Here is a 19,331-nt window from a genome sequence, read left to right as displayed (position 1 = left end):
ATTATTGAAGAAAATGACTTCAATCCCCAAATTAAGGCCAAGGCCTAACAACAGTCAAAGAAGGAAATGCTCCCATTACAAATGAACACAGAAGAAACGGAGCAGAGAACAATATCCAATAAAAAACAATAATTTATTAATTCAAGACCCATTGTCTCTGGCATAGGGGGGTTGAGCGAAAATATTTGCAAATTTATTGATCATCATTTGAAACCTTTAGTGGAGACGCTCCCCTCCTATGTCAGGGACACCACTGATGTTCTAACCAGTCGATGGGTTGTTTTTAGAGGCAGACATGCTCTTGGTAACTATCGATATAGAGTCACTCTATACCTCTATTAGGCACAGCGATGGCCTTCGGGCGGTCCGCTTCTTTCTTGAGACTGCCAACTGGGATGGCCACTTTTCTGATTTTATTTTAGATCTATTGGAGTTTGCTTTGACAAAAAATTTTTTTGTTTTCAAAGACAGATTTTATTTACAGTTACAGGGGACTGCAATGGGCGCGGCGTGTGCCCCGGCCTATGCAAACCTGTTCCTTGGTTTTTGGGAGAGGCAGGTCTTTTGTGGGGATGGGGCGCACGCCGCGGACCAGGTGGTGGGCTGGTTTCGTTACATCGATGATGTATTAATGATATGGAGGGGTGACGAGACCAGCCTATCCAAGTTCATGCAGTCCCTTAGTATGAATTCATTTAATCTCAGATTTACATTTAATCATCATGCGAAATGTATTGATTTTTTGGACATTAAATTGTGTGTGGCAGAAAATGGGTCTATTGAGACCGATCTACATCGTAAAGAAACAGCAACAAATTCTCTTTTACATGCCTCTTCGGCACACAATTTTTCTGTGATTAAAGCCATCCCAGTTGGACAATTCCTAAGAAACAGGCGGACCTGCTCGACCATGGCCCGCTTTGAACAGCAATCTGCCTGCCTCATGGAACGGTTTCGTGATAGAGGTTATAGTAATCGCTGTATTCGAGAGGGGTATAGACGTGCCAAGCGTACAAAAAGGGAAGAACTCGTATCTTCACGTAGGAAGGTTGTGACTGATTCCAAAGAGGTGAGATTCATTTCAACTTCCAATTGTCGTTGGGAGCAGATCCGTGATGTACTAATTAAACACTGGCCAGTCCTACATACGGACAAATTCTTGGCTGGAAACTTACCGCAGCGTCCTTCGATGGTACAGCGTAGGGGGAGGAATCTGAAAGACCATTTGGTCAAAAGTCATTACACAACTAAGTCACAGTTTATTTTTAACATGAGTAACCCTAGGGTCGGGTGTTTTCCCTGCGGTGCATGTGTCGCGTGTCCTAATATCCTCAGGAGTGGGACCTTTAGTACATCTGATGGGAGCAGGGAGTATAAAATACGTGATTAATTTCATGTAATACAACTCATGTAATATATTATGCAACATGTCCCTGCTCCCTGATATATGTAGGTCTCACTTCGAGAGAATTAAAGATACAGACGCGCGAACATGTCCGAGATATTGCTGCCGCGAAGGACGCTGTGGACCTTACTTTGCTCAAGACTCTACCAAGACATTTTCTGTTATGTCATGGTTCTGATCCCAGTGGCCTTAGGGTGAGGGGTATTGATAGGGTCCATGGCGGTGTCAGGGGTGGCAATTTGGTCCGCCTCCTGGCACAACGCGAGTGTAGGTGGATTGTCACCCTTGACACCGTTACACCCAAGGGACTTAATGAAAAAGTCACCTTTGTCCCTTTCCTTTAATAATATAAGTTTAATATTATAAGTTTTCTTCCCCTCCTTGTTCTGCCTACTTGTCTCTGTCCTAGTCTTTGTGGCAGCGTCCGTATATATATATATATATATATATATATATATATATGTATTTGTACTTGTATGTACATAATATGTTTCTAATGAATCTGCATCATTGTCCCACGTTTTTTTATATTGTATTTTAATTTTAATTTTGTCATGTCTTTTAGTTTTCCCCTTATAGTTTATGCTCTGCCGGATTTTGATTTTGTGGAACCTATGTTGGTTACGATGCCCCTTGATCCTATGTCGGGACAATCCCTGGATGTGGTACATCATTGAACATTGAATGAAACCAAGGGATTCCACTCAATTGGATGAGAGGATTTTTTTGAAGATTTATTATTTTTAGTATTTGTGTTTTTTTCCTTTTTAGTATTATTATTCTTTCTGCCCTTATATACATATATTTACTTCCATTTATTTTCTTCACTATTATGCTTTTTTGTATTTATATATTATAGTCACATTTTCATATTTCTCTTTGTCTGTATTATTTTCATCATATTTGTTATTGATTTTTGTATATATTATGATATTCCATAATGCGAATATAGGTTCGCACTTTGTCACCTTAATGATGCACATTTGCACTTTATATCATTCTTCTAGATATCACTAATGTTGCGCTATTATGTGCATGATCTCAGTGTGTCTCACCCCAGCATTTGATCACCTTATTTTTCTTTTTTTCTTGTATATTTGGGCTGATTTTTATCCTCCGCAATATGGCTGCCGCCTTGGTCCTCAGTAAAATGGCGGTTGTGGTGCGCACGCGCGCTTTGTCTCACGCCCCTCCCACCCTCCCCCGTGGCTATCTGCATTGGTTTGGCGCGCATGTGTATGACGTCAGCAGGTGGATTTCCACCTACATGCGTGCCGTCTGCTGACGGCCACGGGGGTGGGAGGTAACGTTTTTGGTGGGTGATGTCATTGGCGCGCGCGCCCGATACTCCGGCATTGATTGATGACACTATATAAGTATTAAGGATATGGCATTCACATGTACCCCTTTTGAGAAAGCATCCAACGCGAAACGCGCGTCAGGGGGTCATAGAGGTGCACCTTGGTACACTGTTGATCATGGGTAAGTGATACTATTTATATAACGAAGGGCATTTGACTTGTTTAAATGCTCTAGACAATATTAATCACACCCTGTATGGGTATTTTTGCCCGGGATTTATTATGTTATCATATTGTCGCTGCACATACCTTATTACCCTTGATCACAGGATCACCACGTGTACCCCTTTTTCTGGCCTTTGTATTCCTCCTTTTCCTTTTTACTATATAAGTTATTACCGACATGTATATTTTTGTATTGTCAATTACTTGAATTAATAAATTATTGTTTTTTTATTGGATATTGTTCTCTGCTCCGTTTCTTCTGTGTTCAGTATTCTCCACACTGTATGATGGCCCCCACAGTAGCCCCCAAACTCTAATTGCCTCCACAGCAGCCCTACAATAGTCTCCACACTTGTATGTATGATGGTCCCCACAGAAGTCCCCACATTGTATAATGCCTTATTACTTGTTTGCCATTGCACCTTATGTCTCCCAGGTAGCTACATGACTGTGCACAAACTATAGTATGGGGGAAAAAAAAAAAATCTAAATTCCCGATCACCCTACCCTTCCTCTTAGGTTACATCAACGGTTGCTTAAAGAAAATCAAAACTTTTTTTTTATATTGCAGTTACTCAGATTCTGACATTTCAACTATAATCATACACCAAGCAAAAAGCATTATATCAATAGATTAAAAACAATGCAAAAGATAATTAAGTAACTCCACAGAGAAACACGAAAGCTTTTATCCTCACATTTCCTCTGTAAACAGCAGCATGTGAAGCATGGATAATGTGGAGGTACGGACGAGGACATACCACTGAGATTTGTGTTCCTGTAATTAATTTTAAGTTGTTTCTTCTAAAACTATAAAATGACAAAGACAGGGATAACAATTAATGGGATTTAAAACAATAGGGTGCTAATGAACAAAAAATATCTGCTAAGGAACATTTTCTTTATTCTTGTAGAGGATGATCTTTAGCCGACCGTAGCAATTACCATTGAGTTTTTCAATATTAGCCTTTTATGAAAAAAAGATTAAAAAAAAAAAGTCTAACATTAGAACTTGAGAACAATGCTGACGTGATAAGACTTTAAACATGGACAGAGCTTCACCAACAAGGACGTTAACGGTAATCGATGGGTTTCTTAACCCCTTAATGACCGCCAATATGTCTTTTTACTGACCTGAGATATAAGAGATATAAGAGAATAGCATCCTCACACAGGGGACAATCCAGCAGCTGTGGCTGTACATTATAGCTGACAACCTGCTGCATCAGTCACGATCAGTGTTTGCACAGTCCATATCTGTTTAAAGGAAATCTGTCACCTATTTTTTCGCATGTAAGATGCGGCCACCGCCATCAGGAGCTTATTTACAGCATTCTGTAATCCTGTAGATAAGCCCCCGATGTAACCTGAAAGATAAGAAAAACGAGTTAGATTATACTCACCCAGGGGGCGGTCCGGCGCCCCCCCATCTTCAAGCGATGCCGTCCTCTTTTTTGCTTGCTTCCTGTCGTGGCTCCGGCGCAGGCGTACTGCTCTGCCCTGTTGAGGGCAGAGCAGAGTACTGCAGTGCGCAGGCGCCGGGAAAGGTCAGAGAGGTCCAGTGCCCCCTCAACAGGGCAGCAGTATGCCTGCGCCGGAGCCACGACGGGAAGCAAATAGGACGTCATCGCTAGAAAATGGGAGGCGCCGGATCTGGACCGCGACACCCATCGGACCCCCGGGTGAGTATAATCTAACTAGTTTTTCTTCTCTTTCAGGTTAAATCGGGGGCTTATCCACAGCATTACAGGATGCTGCAAATAAGCCCCTGATGGCGGTGGCCGCATCTTATGTGCAAAAAAATAGGTGACAGATTCCCTTTAACCCCTTAGATGCTGCTGTCAATAGTGACTACATCATATAAATGGTTAACAGATTGTGGGGGCTTCCTCTTTATCCCCATCGGCAACCTGAGATTATTGCTTGTGAGGTCCTGATGTTAGCCATGGCAATTCATGACCAAACAGCGGCCTTTGAGTCTGCCGGCTAAAGTGGCCTTCTCAGAAGTTAGCGACATTTAGGTGGTAAAAATACACTTCCTGCCATGTCACGTTGCATTATATCACTGCAATGGACTGGCAAAATAAAAGAACAAAAAATGTAATCAGCTCTGCAGCCATTATATGGTGTATCCAGTTCAACATGAAACCATTTGGTAAAATATCCTTTTTAACTAACTCCACCCTCTGCTATATACTATGATGCAAAGAGAATGTGGGATACAATTGTGAAATATTTTAATGAAATAATTTGAAAAATGCTTTTTAGAACCAAAAAACATGCATTTAAGTTCAAATGACCTCCAGGTGTCGATATTGTTCTAAGTGGTCTACATCCACAAGTGTGAAGCTCAGCATTGGTGGTCCCTGCATGACTTGTTCTGTGCATGTGTAGGGTTCATTAACCCCTTTACCCCCAAGGGTGGTTTGCACGGTCATGACCGGGGGAATTTTTACAATTCTGACCACTGTCCCTTTATGAGGTAAGAACTCTGGAACGCCTTCCATGGATTCCGGTGATTCTGACATTGTTTTCTCGTGACATATCGTACTTCATACCAAATAGTAGAAAAGACAGCGCCTCAAACGTTGGTGAAAACGAATTCACATTTTATTCTGCCTCCTGTGGCAATGTTTCCATCCAAAGATCTTTCTCAATCACAGTACAGGAGTGTTTCAACCCAAACTATATAGTGCAAACCCCTCCCCTCACTTTAACATGCACCAATGAAAAATAGACATAAGCCTCCATACATATACAGACATTCAACAGTTAAAAATAGCCCCACATTTCTCCTGGCTGCCTGCTAACAAATCACCAGAAAATACATCAACCCTGATTGCGAATATACAAACAGACATAACTGCAGATATATATCGCCATGAAGAACGTTTGTAAGCAAAAGCAGCACCAATCAGCACGCAGCTCCTCCGCTGTCATGGCATGCACATTCTGACGTGGGCAAAGGCACTCCTCCAAATGGCTCTGGACCAATCCAGTCTCCTTCCATCTGAGCATGCTCCGGCGTCTGGACGTCATTGGACACCACGTCTCTCCAGACAACACAGGCTTCTGCAGCTTAAGATCATTAGTGGGAACACGGGCTGACGTACAGTGGGCGGAGCATATGCTAATCGGAGACAAACAGCTCAATGCCGCTGTGCGTATACAAAAGGGGCCGACACACAGTAATGAACATAAATGACCAGAATTATACACATAGAAGAAAACATCCACAGTTCAAGAAAATCAAAAGGGGAATACACCAACATACTAGCAGGCAATCAGGATCATCCATGGTACAGTATAATAGGTGGATAATAGGCAAAATAGATCACAAAAACATCTTTAGGGAATAATGCACGCTATAAAGATAACCAGTAGGCACAGCCGCACTGAGCTGTTTGTCACTGATTAGAATATGCAACGCCCACGGTATGACAGCCACTGAGGGCTTGTTTTTTGCGGGACGAGTTGACGTTTTTATTGGTACCATTTTCGGGCACATGACATTTTTTGATCGCTTTTTAAGCCGATTTTTGGGACGCAGAATGAACAAAAATCAGCAATTCATGAATTTCTTTTGGGGGGGTATTTATACAGTTCTGCGTGTGGTAAAATTGATAAAGTGGTTATATTCTTCGGGTCAGTGCGATTACAGCAATACCTCATTTATTTTTTTTATGTTTTGGCGCTTTTATACAACAAAAACTATTTTATTGAAAAAATAATTATTTTTGCATCGCTCTATTCTGAGAGCTATAACTTTTATTTTTCCTGTGATGGAGCTGTATGGGGGTTTGTTTTTTGCGGGACAAGATGTTTTCAGCAGTACCATGTTTATTTATATCCGTCTTTTTGACCGCGTGTTATTCCACTTTTTGTTTGGCGGTATGATGATAAAGCACTTGGTTTTTTTTGCCTTTTTTTAATAGTATTCGCTAAAGGGGTTAACTAGTGGGACAGTCTTATAGGTCGGGTTGTTACGGACGCGGCGATACTAAATATGTGTACTTTTATTGCTTAGATTTTTTTTAAATTTAAATATTTATGTAATGATTGAATAAATATTGATTTTTTTTATATTTTTACAATTTAAAAATAAAATGTTAAATTTCATTACCTTTTATAAATAGAGGATGATGTGACATCTATATACAGTTCTCAGCACATACCAACAGAAATTTCAGAAAACACATTTTCTCTGGTATGCACCATACTACAATATATTCTCACAAACAAGAGTTGTTAATTTTGCACACCCAAAAAACTAACTTTCCTAACAATTTCATTCTAGACCATGTTGCAAAAATGAGTACACCCCAATGAAAGTCTGTCAACTACAAAATTCTAATTAACAGGAATTCAACCTCAAGTATGTTTACTTATTCATTAAAAAAGGTGTCCAGCAGACAGTTGACTATAAAATGACGTTCTATAGCAAATAAAGTGTCTTTCCATTTCACACGATCACCAGCGGCACCACATGGAAAAGAAACGTCAAAAAACACGAGAAACTAAATATATTCTTTGCTCAAGAAAGATGAAAGCTGCAAGATAATTAGCAAAGCTTTACTTATCAGTCAGATTAAGCCCCCGTCACACACAGCGAGATCGCTGCTGAGTCACAAGAGCGGCGCTTAGATACCCGCTGTTTACCTTAGTTACCAGCTCCCTGCACCAGCACGCTGGTATCTAAGGTAAACAGCGGGTAACTAAGCGATGTGCACACTTGTTAACCGCGTCGTTGCTGGTCCTGATCGCTGCTGAGTTCTGTTTGGCAGCTCACCAGCGATCATGTAGCGACACACCAGCGATCCTGACAAGGTCATATCATTGTCGGGATCACTGGTGCGTCGCTATGTGTAATGGGGCCAAATTGTAGCAAAAGCGATACACATTTTTAACAAGAATGGAACTGCAATCAATTCTCAGAGACATCCAGTCCGACCATGGAAGTTACCACCTAAACAGGAGCATTTTCTATTGAAAAGAGTTGAATAAAAGTTCAATGCAGTTAGCTAATGAAGTGGAAAGCCAAACTGGTGTATTTCCCTTGACAAATTGCGGCCTAGACAGCAGAGACATAGGATGCATGGGTGTTGTGAATTCTCTCTCTGGCTTCCCTCTGGTGGTTACTGGAGGTAGGGGAGCTGATCTGATTGACAGAGGCTTTCCACCTGATAATGAGGAAGACTACTGGAGATCTGGGGTTTCTGATTTGGATTTCAGACAGCCGACTCCCTCTATCCCTGCTGGTGATTTTCTTCCTGTGCCTACTGAGGTCTGATGTCTCCTGCTCTTTCCCTGCATGGTTCAGCTAAGTGATTCATTTGCTATTCTGTTTGCATTTGATCTGGTTTTGTCTATCTCTGCTTTGTGCGGGTCAGCCAGCTCCGGCTGGGGCTGTGCTGAATCACCGCCTATATGTTACTGCTTGTGCCAGTTTATTTTGTCCCCTGTTATGTTGGTCTATTTTTGCTTTGCTTTCAGAATATACCAGAGTGCTGATATAGTGGGGGCGAAGTCGTGCGACTTCAGTGTTTTTGTGCATCAGACGTGTTGGACTTTTTGCGTGATTGCAGACAGTCTCTTTCCTTTCCTGTCTAGTCAGTGTGGGCCCCATCATTTGCTCACTCTATTTTTCTGCCTGCGTTTGTGTTTTCATCTTGTCTCACCGACAATATGTGTTTGGGGGCTATCTATTCCTTTGGGGTCTGCTCCGGGGCAGTTTAGATTTCCCCTTTCTTGCTTTAGGCTTAGTTAGCTCTCCGGCTGTGCCGAGGCGTCTAGGATAATCGTAGGTACGCTCCACGGCTACTGCTAGTTGTGTGGACAGGATCAGGGGTCTGCATCTGCTTAGTTACCAACCTCTCTGGTTTTTTGTGGCTTAGCCTGGGCCTGCTATCCTCCTCGGTGACCCATTCATAACACATGGGTATATAACCTAAAAGAACAGTCTTATTGAATCAGATAATGTATAGCATTTGTGTGCTTACATATAATCATAAAACCCATAAATACTATGAAAAGCATCAGAAGAAGCAAATATAATAAAAATTATCAAGCTTTATCTTATATTGAAAGTGATAATTAGAATTATAAATATCACAAAAAGGTGTGAGAGCCAAAAGGAGACCAAGACAAAAAAAATGGAAAAATAGTCGTGCTCGGCAAGAATTTCTGTCTCTTTAAAAATCCTAAATAGTGGGTCTATTATAAGGAACCTAGATAGAAACAAGCACAGCTTTGTAAGATGTCATAGGGGCACCCAAAGACCAAGTGAGATAAAAAAAAAATGGAAGGTACACATTTGATGGTTAAAATGTGGTAACCTCTATCCATTTTAGAGTTAACCTAGATAAATAATTAAATCATAGACTTTCATTAAAACTCAATAAATTATAGGTAGGCCAAATCTACCAACCGAGAAAACCCCCCATCAGTATATAGAGAAATAGCATTATCAGTATAAGTAGACAGTTCATAGAGGTAGGTTGAGCAGGAGCTATTGAGTGGCTAAATAGCCTTAAATAATATATGAGGCCATGGTTCCTATATAAAAGGACAGATATCCGGAACTCCACCGGACTGCTCTGCACCTCGATGCGCGTTTCGCCACTAGGCTTTGTCAGGAGGCATGGCTAATTTAAAAATTAAGCTCCATATATAGTGCGTACAATCAATGAAAAATAGATAGGTGGTGTGCAAAGCCCTTCGCTCATGAAGTGGTAATCCCAGCCACATATACTGGAGAAGGACCTTCCCAAGCTCTAAACCAACAGGGGGAAATCAGACATTATTTCTCATGGCATAAACTAAAAGAACCTTCACAGGCTGTCAGCCAATGGGAGAGCAAGAAATTGTTCACAGAATCAGGTAGGCGTGTAAGATCAGGGTAGGAAACACCAATCGGCACACTTCAGATGTGATGTTGCGCCCCCAAGGCCGACACAGGCGGACGGCGCTGCACCTGATCAAAGGGAGGACCTGATGTCATCCGCGTGATCACCATTGCAACCGGATGCCATGCCGGACACAGGCCTGAGGCAGCACACATTCAGCAGTGCGTCTGGGTGCATGAGCTGGTAAGCTATAAGGGGTTCCACTCCTTAGTACAGTCAGCTTTATAAGAATTTCCACTTGTGTACAATGTACCTTTTTTCAAAACAAAAAGTTAACATTCAAATTGTTTGACAACGACAAGGGACAATGCATATGAAAATGGAAAAAAAAATGTTGAGAAATTAGCAGTCGTAACAGCCTAAAAATAAATGCATGTGGCTATGGGCTCAGCATCAGCAATAAAACAACTTCAATAACATTAGGTACTTGTGTCCTACATCTCAAGGTCAGTCTTTCCATATAAATAATGACAAAATGGAAATTCTGTATGGTTTCATTTTACAAATGTGGAAAGCCTTGCTCTGCTATTTTAAATACAGCATGCTTTGTATTTTCTAGCTCGGCCTTAGTGTTCTAGTGTCAAAATGGATTTGTCATGTTCCTTGTGCTGGCAAAATACCAACAACATCTAATAGTATTTAAGAAAGAAAGAAAAATTGAATGTATTATATTACTTATTTGCTATGCAAATGTTTTAATTGCTACTGATCGTGGGAATTTCAACAGATCGTTACGAACACTCCTTAGGTTACACCATGACCGACCCTCTTAAAATACACATTCTGCACTTCACAAGAGTCTCACAATTAATGGTACCCCTCCAAGAATGTGACTGGTCAATGCCATCGATGAAGTAGCCTACATGTTACACTCCACAGACCGGTGATGCACGTGCAAGAAAAGGGAGTCCATGGCAAAAAAAAAAAAACTGGGTCCCCCATCATGGGTTTTTTTTTTTTTTTTTTATCTTCGACCTATGACAGAAGTTTGTTAGTATTTGTCCACCACACCCTTTCTATTGCTCAAATGTCACACTTCGTCCTTCTGTTGAGGCCAGTTATTGGCTGGTTCTCTCCACACTAAAGGATGGACCGGCCTGCTGGTGCTGCCTCTATAGTATCTCTATAGTATAGTATCTCCTTGTGAGAGATTCAGAAAAAGCATAAAGTCCCATTTATAAAATTCGACAGATGCTTGTTTCCTGGCCTGCCTACACTGATGGTCAAAAACTAATGGGTAGAGTTGAGCGACTTTGGTCGGATCGGGTTTCGTGAAACCCGAATGAAACAAAATAAGTTTCAGATGAAACTCGTCCGACTAGAGCAAAAAAAGTCGGAGTTTCGTCCGACTTTTATTTCCCATTGACTTGCATTGGGGTCGGGTTTCGGACGAAACTCCGACTTTGTTTTGCTCTAGTCGGACAAGTTTCATCTGAAACTTATTTTGTTTCATTCGGGTTTCACGAAACCCGATCCGACCAAAGTCGCTCAACTCTACTAATGGGAACAGAATATTAATACAATCGCTATGTCCCGATATTAACATATTCCCTGTTAACAGAGTGATATGCCATTAACAATTTCTATCTTGGAATAAGTGATCCAAGTGAACCAGCGAACAAGCATTTGGCTCATTCGTCAAGTGATTGCATCCATGTTTGTTTGCATGGGCCAATTATCAGCTTGACTAAGTAGGCCTTAACTATACGACACCTGTAAAAGCCTAAAGAGTTAAATTGACAGGAACCACATTAGCCTTGGGGTGATTATCTTGATTTTGGGTGCAACATGATAGATCTATTTGTTCCTATCTCCGGGTCTTCAATAAATCGGTCTAAAGACAGAATTTTTAGGAGTAGTGTTCAGCCTAGTCCTTAGTACTTTGGAATTAACAGCAATAACTTAAATCCCTCCACATACAGTGGGTACGGAAAGTATTCAGACCCCTCTACATTTTTCACTTGGGAATCTTCCAAAGAAGACTCATGGCTGTACTAGCTCAAAAGGGTGCTTCTACTCAATACTGAGGGTCTGAATACTTATGACCATGTGATAGTTCAGTTTTTCTTTTTTAATAAATGTGCAAAAATTTCTACATTTGTTTTTTTTCAGTCAAGATGGGGAGCAGAGTGTACATTAATGAGAAAAAAAAAGAACTTTTTTGAATTTACCAAATGGCTGCAATGAAACAAAGAGTGAAAAATTTAAATGGGTCTGAAAACTTCTCCGTACCCACTGTACCTTCTTCACCTACCGATAAAATTGAGGTATCCTTCTCCTCCAAGGGCATGTGTTATCAGGCGGATCATTTTATGAAGCTGAATGCCACGGTCAATAACTGGCGTTAACGGAGACATCACACTCATGTTTGAGTACATCTCGGCATCCATTAACCAGAAGGCCAAAGTTTTATCTCCAACTAGTGCCTAGGAATTCAACGTAGAAAAATGTATTAATACATGGGCACAAAAAACAAAGATATCTGAACATCTAAAAGATTAAGATTTATTTTGGGTGCTGCATTTCACCTAAACAGTGTCGCTAATTATCGATCTCATATGAAATAAATTTATGTCCATACTGGACAACCCTTGTCTACATGCCTTTGTAGGGTATGTGGACTTCATACAAGCGAAAACTCACCAAGACTGATGAAGAAAGCAGTTTTGGGCCATTAAGTCATTTAATAACTTCAATGGGCACAGAAATACTGCATTTTCCTGCAGGAGTTACCCAATGCTTAATGGGTTATAAAAACATGATTGTGGGTTTCGCCAGCTGGATCATTAAAGATCCTCTTTAACCCCTTCACTCCCGGATTTTTTTTTTTTTTTTTTTTTAGAGTTTTCGTTTTTCACTTCCCTTTTTTCCAGAGCCATAACTTTATTTTTCCGTCTATATGGCCATGTGAGGGCTTATTTTTTGCAGGACGAGTTGTACTTTTAAGGCTGGTTTCACATTAGCGCTTTTTAAGCGCACGCACGGCCGGGGGGAGCTCCACCCCCGAGCCGGCTCTCTGCCCGGCATGCCCGCCCCTTGCTTGTAGCGCCGCCTACTAGCGGACAGCGGCGCCTGCGATCGGCGCACCCTATCTTTAGCATAGGGTGCACAGATCGTGCGCAGGCCGTGCGCTAGTTGCGCTTTGACCTGCGCTGCGCACTTTTGACGGTGCGCGCCAAAATCGAACTTTTCGGATTTTGGCGCGCATGGCGCACCGTCAAAAGTGCGCAGCGCAGGTCAAAGCGCAATTAGCGCACGGCCTGCGCACGATCTGCGCACCCTATGCTAAAGATAGGGTGCGCCGATCGCAGGCGCCGCTGTCCGCTAGTAGGCGGCGCTACAAGCAAGGGGCGGGCACGCCGGGTAGAGAGCCGGCTCGGGGGCGGAGCTACCCCCGGCCGTGCGTGCGCTTAAAAAGCGCTAATGTGAAACCAGCCTAAGCGACACCATTGGTTTTACCATGTCGTGTACTCGAAAACAGGAAAAAAATTCCAAGTGTGGTGAAATTGCAAAAAAAAGTGCAATCCCACACTTGTTTATTGTTTGGCTTTTTTGCTCGGTTCACTAGATGCTAAATCTGACCTGCCATTATGATTCTCCAGGTCATTACGAGTCCATAGGCACCAAAAATGTCTATGTTCTCTTTTATCTAAGTGGTGAAAAAAAATTCCAAAGTTTGCTTAAAAAAAAAAAAAAAAAAAAAAAAAAAAAATTGCGCAATTTTCTGAGATCCGTAGCGTCTCCATTTTTCGTGATCTGGGGTCGGGTGAGGGCTTATTTTTTCCGTGCCGGGCTGACGTTTTTAATGATACCACTTTTGTGCAATACGTTCTTTTGATCACCCGTTATTGCATTTTAATGCAATGTCGCGGAGACCAAAAAACGTAATTCTGGCGTTTTGAATTTTTTTCTCACTACGCCGTTTAGCTATCGGGTAAGTGCTTTTATTTTATTGATAGATCGGGTGATTCTGAACGTGGCGATACCTAATGTGTATGTGGGATTTTTTATTGTTTTATTTTGATTGGGGCGAAAGCGGGGTGATATGAACTTTTAGGTTTTTTCTATTTTTTTTTTATTTTTAAATTTTTTTTTTTTTTTTACTTTTGGCATGCTTCAATAGCCTGCACAACCCAATTGGCTCTGCTACATATGGGCGATGAGCAGATCGCCCATATGTAGCAGATTTACTGCTGTGCTTTGAGCGCCGACCACCAGGCGGCGCTGAAAGCCATCTGCCTGGAACAACCATAGAGGTCTCTATGAGACCTGTGGTTGTCCAGGCAACGTGACGCCGACCCCCGATCACGTGACGGGGTCGACAATGAGCTCATTTCCAGCCCGGCAGCCGGAAATGCTATTTAAATGCCCGCTGTCAGCTTTGACAGTGGAATTTAACTAGTTAATAGGTGCAGGCGGACGGCGATTCCCCTCATGCCTATTGTGGGCACATGTCAGCTGTTTTGAGGTGGGCTCACCGCCATCGGTAAGGACGGGGTTAAAGAAGAATTTTTTACAACCTGACCAATTATCTAAAGAAAATGGGAAATAGTAACATGGAGTCTGACCTGTCATCAACATGTTATAGAGAAGGAGGTGAGAAGATTGAAAAATTAGAAAAAAGTCAGGATACCGTAACTTGTATTTTTTTGAAATGATCGATCACTTTGGGCTTAGCAGTCAAGGGGGCAGAGTCCAAATCAGTGGCTAACTGTACACACACTTATACAAGGAAGGCTCAATCACTAATGAGAACTGCACACTAAACCCATAATAAACAGGGATTAAATGTCTTCCTGCGGGAGGAATTTTAATTGTATTTTTAATTTTTTTCTCCATTTCATTTAAGACTCATGACTTATTCTTCTTGCAACATAGTCACGTGTATACATGATTTTAAAGGGGCTCTGTCAGCCTAGAATGACTGTTCAAACCAGGTACAGCTGGCCAAACATTTAAACTGCAGCTTCCCACCCGCCAAAGTGGTCAAAGAAGAGGGGGATGGAGATAGAAGGGAAACAAGCAGGTGGGAAGGTGTATTTAAATGTACTTAGAACAGGTACTCACCCTGCCTGGGTCCAGTGCTGCCCTGGCGTCAGTGTTTTGGCTGCAGCCGTGACGTCGCATCAAAAGCAGGCATCACTGGTCTAGCCAATGGCTGGGCTCAGCTGCTCAGTGCATGAGCCACTGTCCGGGAGGGTGAGGACCTGCTGTGCTAACCATTTTAGGCATTTTACACAATTTGGGGCACACTTTCCTGAAAGTGTTGAAACATCCTTTAAAAAGGGTTGTCCAACCAAGGCTGGTTTCCCATTTGCATCTGTGCGCGCAGCGTTTTATCCACATAGATCCACATAAGTCATGCGAACATATATTTAACATGGTATACGCAGGGACATGTGTTTGCATGCTTTTGCGTACGCATGCGTCATTTCGCGGTGTGCGGCGAGGCGTGGAGAACGGATCACGTTGCATTTTTTGAGGCATCAAAAATCCGTCAAATATGCGCAGGCAGGCATATGCGATTGGGTGCGTTAAAAAACGCATTGCTGTCTATGGGAACGCATTGGTACGCAAGGACATGCGTACGCATGTGTTATTCAAAATACATATAGAAATCCATGAAATACGCCCATTTTTGTCTGGTGTCCCATCGAGCGCATGCGCATAAACAACGCAAAGGCATGCAAAGGTTCATACAAACGCATGCATACGCATTTTTTTCCCCCGTCATGTGCAAGATGATGCGCATAAAAAACGCTGCATAAACATGCATTTTGCATGCGTTTGCGGATGATACGCTGCGCACTCAAACGTTAATGTGAACCTAGCCTAAGTGTGAGCTCTTGTCTGACTAATCAAGTCTCTGTGCATTTAAAGAGAATCTGTCAGTGGGATCAACCATCCTAAGCAGTCTATATGGACATGCAGGTCATAGAAAGCTGAATAAAATGATACCTTGATATCTGCATTCTGCCGCTTTATTCCAGAGAAATCCACATTTTTCTTAATATGTAAATAGGCTGTTAAGATCTATTGGCCGGACATGGATCTCCCTGAGAATCTGCCTCAAGAGCTTATTTTAAATGAAGGGGGGTGTTACCAGTGTGAGACATGTAGATAAAGAAAGCCAACTGTCAATCATTACATCTCTCACACTGGTAAAACCCCCTTTCGTTTATAATGATCTCTGGAGGTACATCCTCCATGAGATCTAACACAGCTCATTAACATAATAAAATTAAAAATGTGGATTTCTCTGGAAGAAAACATCGGGGCACAGATATCGTTATCATTTTATTCACCTTTCTATGGCCAGCATGTCCATATAGACGGCTTAGGATGGTGGATCCTACTGACAGATTCCCTTTAACCTATAATATACACCATGATGTGGCCTCATTGGAGTCTTTACCATCATTAGTGCTATGGAAATATTCATTATTGTCAAATAATTTAACCCAAAGAACCTTGTGACATTAGATAGAGAACCTAAAATTGCATCATAATTTTATTTCAGGGAAGTTTACTTTTCATTTGGGCCTGTTTTAGCCTTTATGCAAGTTCATCCCTTATTAAATATGCATGTGGTGTAGTAATAAACAAAGTTGTACATAACTTTCTGTTAGTAATTGTTCATTCATTAGGGGAGGCGAGAACGCAGCTTACATGGCTCATTATGCAGTTTGATAATTATAAAAGTTTTACTTCTACACTCTGCACATTGTCATTGTCGCAAAGCCACAAGCTCCTGTAATTAGCACAGCGCCAAATATTAGCTGGCAGATAGAAGGGAACAATGTACGATATTAATAATTGGACAATATCCAAAAATTTCCAGATAGAAAATGCATTTAATTCAAAAACTTCATTCAAGGACTTGGATACCTGAAGTACAGCCAAGGACGGTTACATATGGGGATGACTGGGAACATAATATACACTTGCTTTACAAATACATACCCCATTTGAGCATTTAGATCGCCAAGAACACAGAAATTAAAAAAATGCTTAAAGGGAACCTGTCACCTCCTCCAGGCGTTTTTAAGAGAGCCACCTTGTGCAGCACTAATGCTGCATTCTGTCAAGTTGGCTCTTTTACTTAGCGTCCCTTCCACTGCGGACATAATCGAGGGGGCAGGTCTTTCACCCTCTGACAGACGCCTTGCATCCATCAGTCATTTCATATTTGGCGCCGCCTCCTCAGTGTTCTTTTGAAATGCTGGCGCCTGCGCTGTACTATAGTTTCGTCGGCATGCGCAATTAGCGCTGCCCGACGTGCCCGTGCTCTCAGATCACATCCTGGCCTTCATATCGCGCGGTCACAGATCCCGCCCCGCAGTCGCTTATGATTTATTCACACTGCGGGGGTGGGAATCTTGGGCATGAGAGCCGCAGATAACTACTGCGCATGCCCGAGATTACCAGCCCCGCAGAAAATGATAGGCGGCGCTGCTAATACTATCCTCAAACAACCCATGATCAGGGTGCAGTGACAGAAGCAAGGTAAGTGACACCAGCACTGCCACATGGTTTCTATCACTGCCATCAAATGAATTGTCATCAGCACTGCTGTCTCTCACTCTGCTTCTATCAATACCCCTGATGTCAACTTGCTTGGGGGAACACGCTGGTGATATAAGCAGAGGGACTATGGCGGTGGCTGTTGAAGAAGTGGGCACAGATGAAATTTGGCGGTGGCTATTGAAGATGCAGAGCCAGCACCTGAATATGCTGTGTTTCAGACTCCCATTAAACGAAACATCCCTGGGATTAAAGCAAAACAACAGACATTTCGATTAGGTCTAAACTAAGAAAGAATAATAGGGGATTTTATAATGCAGCAAATTAAAAATGTGGTCACGGTTTAAAGATATATATAAAGGGCAATATAGGCATTGATTTCACACATTACGAAGCATCTGGGTGAAACGTGCGTTGGGGCAGGTGGACCAGGACGCATGTACTAGACCCCCTTTCACTGACATACCAACTTTTGTGTAAGTACTTACCTCATGCATTTTTTCAATAAATTATTTAGTACCAGTCATGACACTTGTTTGGCTTGAATTATTACATTGATGGGTCCTTTGCCCTATTTGGAATCTGTAGTGTTACTTTACATCTCTTACTTTGGACATGATACTGGTGCCACTTTTAGGAACATTATGCTTTCATATTTATATATGTCTTTTGTATTTAAAAAAAAAATCTTTTGTAAGTATATTTCATAAATTGTTAGCTTTTATGAGACCTTTGTGTACATCTGAGTTATCTATCAGGAAAAGGGAAACATCTGAACTTTTATTTATTTTTTTTAAATGACAGCGGTTGGACTAAAAATTGTAAGATATGTGGCAAGGCTGATTATAGGGTCAGACACTGACAGTCTCTTATTAGAGGAGCTACAAAACCAGATTACTCCCGTCATTTACGGTACATGGCTTCGTCTCAGGGAGCGCCTTTTTACCTGGCTTAAAATTCCACCTAGGCCAAATATCGGTTTTCAGAAGGCAAAAAAGTACCCCCTGTACATAAAAAAAGAGCATGCTCCCAATTTAAAAATTCATAATGTACCCTGGAATTCACATTATATGGAAGCTGATTATTAACTTTATTAAATAAAAAAATATTTAATATTTTTTAAATAATCTGGAAAAAATCTTAAATTCGCAGCTGTTCTTTTTTTAGTTTTGTCGTCGAACACGTACTTCACCAGGAAGTCCATGTTACTGTTTGGATTCGGCCCCCCCGAACACCGGGTGTTTGTCAAACGATGCTTCTATTCGACAGTAAAATCATCAACGCCGGTCAGACAGCCCCAGTTCCTACGATGTCACATGAAAGCGTGAGCCCGCAGCTATTATCGGAGATATGAAGTTTACCTCCGGTCAATGGTGTTGGCTGATGGGACTACTGCTCCGATCAGCCAATGCCTGCAGCTGCTAAGAACAGTGAGCAGGAGCAGCTGATGGGAGTATTCATCAGCCTGCACCTGTGCTGTAAATAATTGAAAAACAATAAAAAACAGCTTGGGTTCCCCCCTGTATTTTTGATAACTAGCATGGCAAAACTCACAGCTGGGGGCTGTAACCCTCAGCTGTCAGTAAGTCAGGTAATAAAGAACAGAGGGGTCCCCACGCCATATGTGCTAATTATTTAAATAATTACAAAAAACGGCATTGGGTCCCCCCAGACAACCAGCCAAGCTAAAGCAGGCTACTAGGGGCTGGTATTCTCAGGCTGGTAAGGGGCCAAGGATATTGACCCCCTCAGCCTGAAAATAGCAGCTGCGTTCTCAGCCAGGCTGAACTACGGTGACCTAGGTGAAATCCCCGCTAGCACTGTGAGAAAGTCTCAATGCAAAAGCGAGTTCACCACAGTTCAAATTCACAGCAGTGAAATTCTCCCGGAGAACTGCGGTGAACTCGCCTCTGCACTGTGAGACCCGAACATCCAGGAGTCCGCCCATCTCTATTGAAAACCTATCCTTAG

The 19,331-nt window shown here is 41.9% G+C and overlaps 1 protein-coding gene across 2 annotated transcripts in view; it reads right to left on the bottom strand.

Moving 5' to 3' along the window:
* The window catches only part of GBE1 (1,4-alpha-glucan branching enzyme 1), a 237,574-nt gene that overhangs the window by 40,420 nt on the left and 177,823 nt on the right, over positions 1-19,331 (bottom strand). For both annotated transcript variants that reach the window (XM_073584450.1, XM_073584449.1), the window contains exon 13: positions 12,091-12,262. In XM_073584450.1, coding sequence (XP_073440551.1) covers positions 12,091-12,262 — 172 coding nt within the window. The remainder of the gene's footprint in view (positions 1-12,090; positions 12,263-19,331) is intronic.

The sequence above is a fragment of the Dendrobates tinctorius genome, unplaced genomic scaffold (assembly GCF_039654945.1).
Source record: "Dendrobates tinctorius isolate UK_male_01 unplaced genomic scaffold, ASM3965494v1 ptg000084l, whole genome shotgun sequence".
Taxonomy (NCBI): domain Eukaryota; kingdom Metazoa; phylum Chordata; class Amphibia; order Anura; family Dendrobatidae; genus Dendrobates; species Dendrobates tinctorius.
This window is presented reverse-complemented; position numbering and strand designations above follow the sequence as displayed.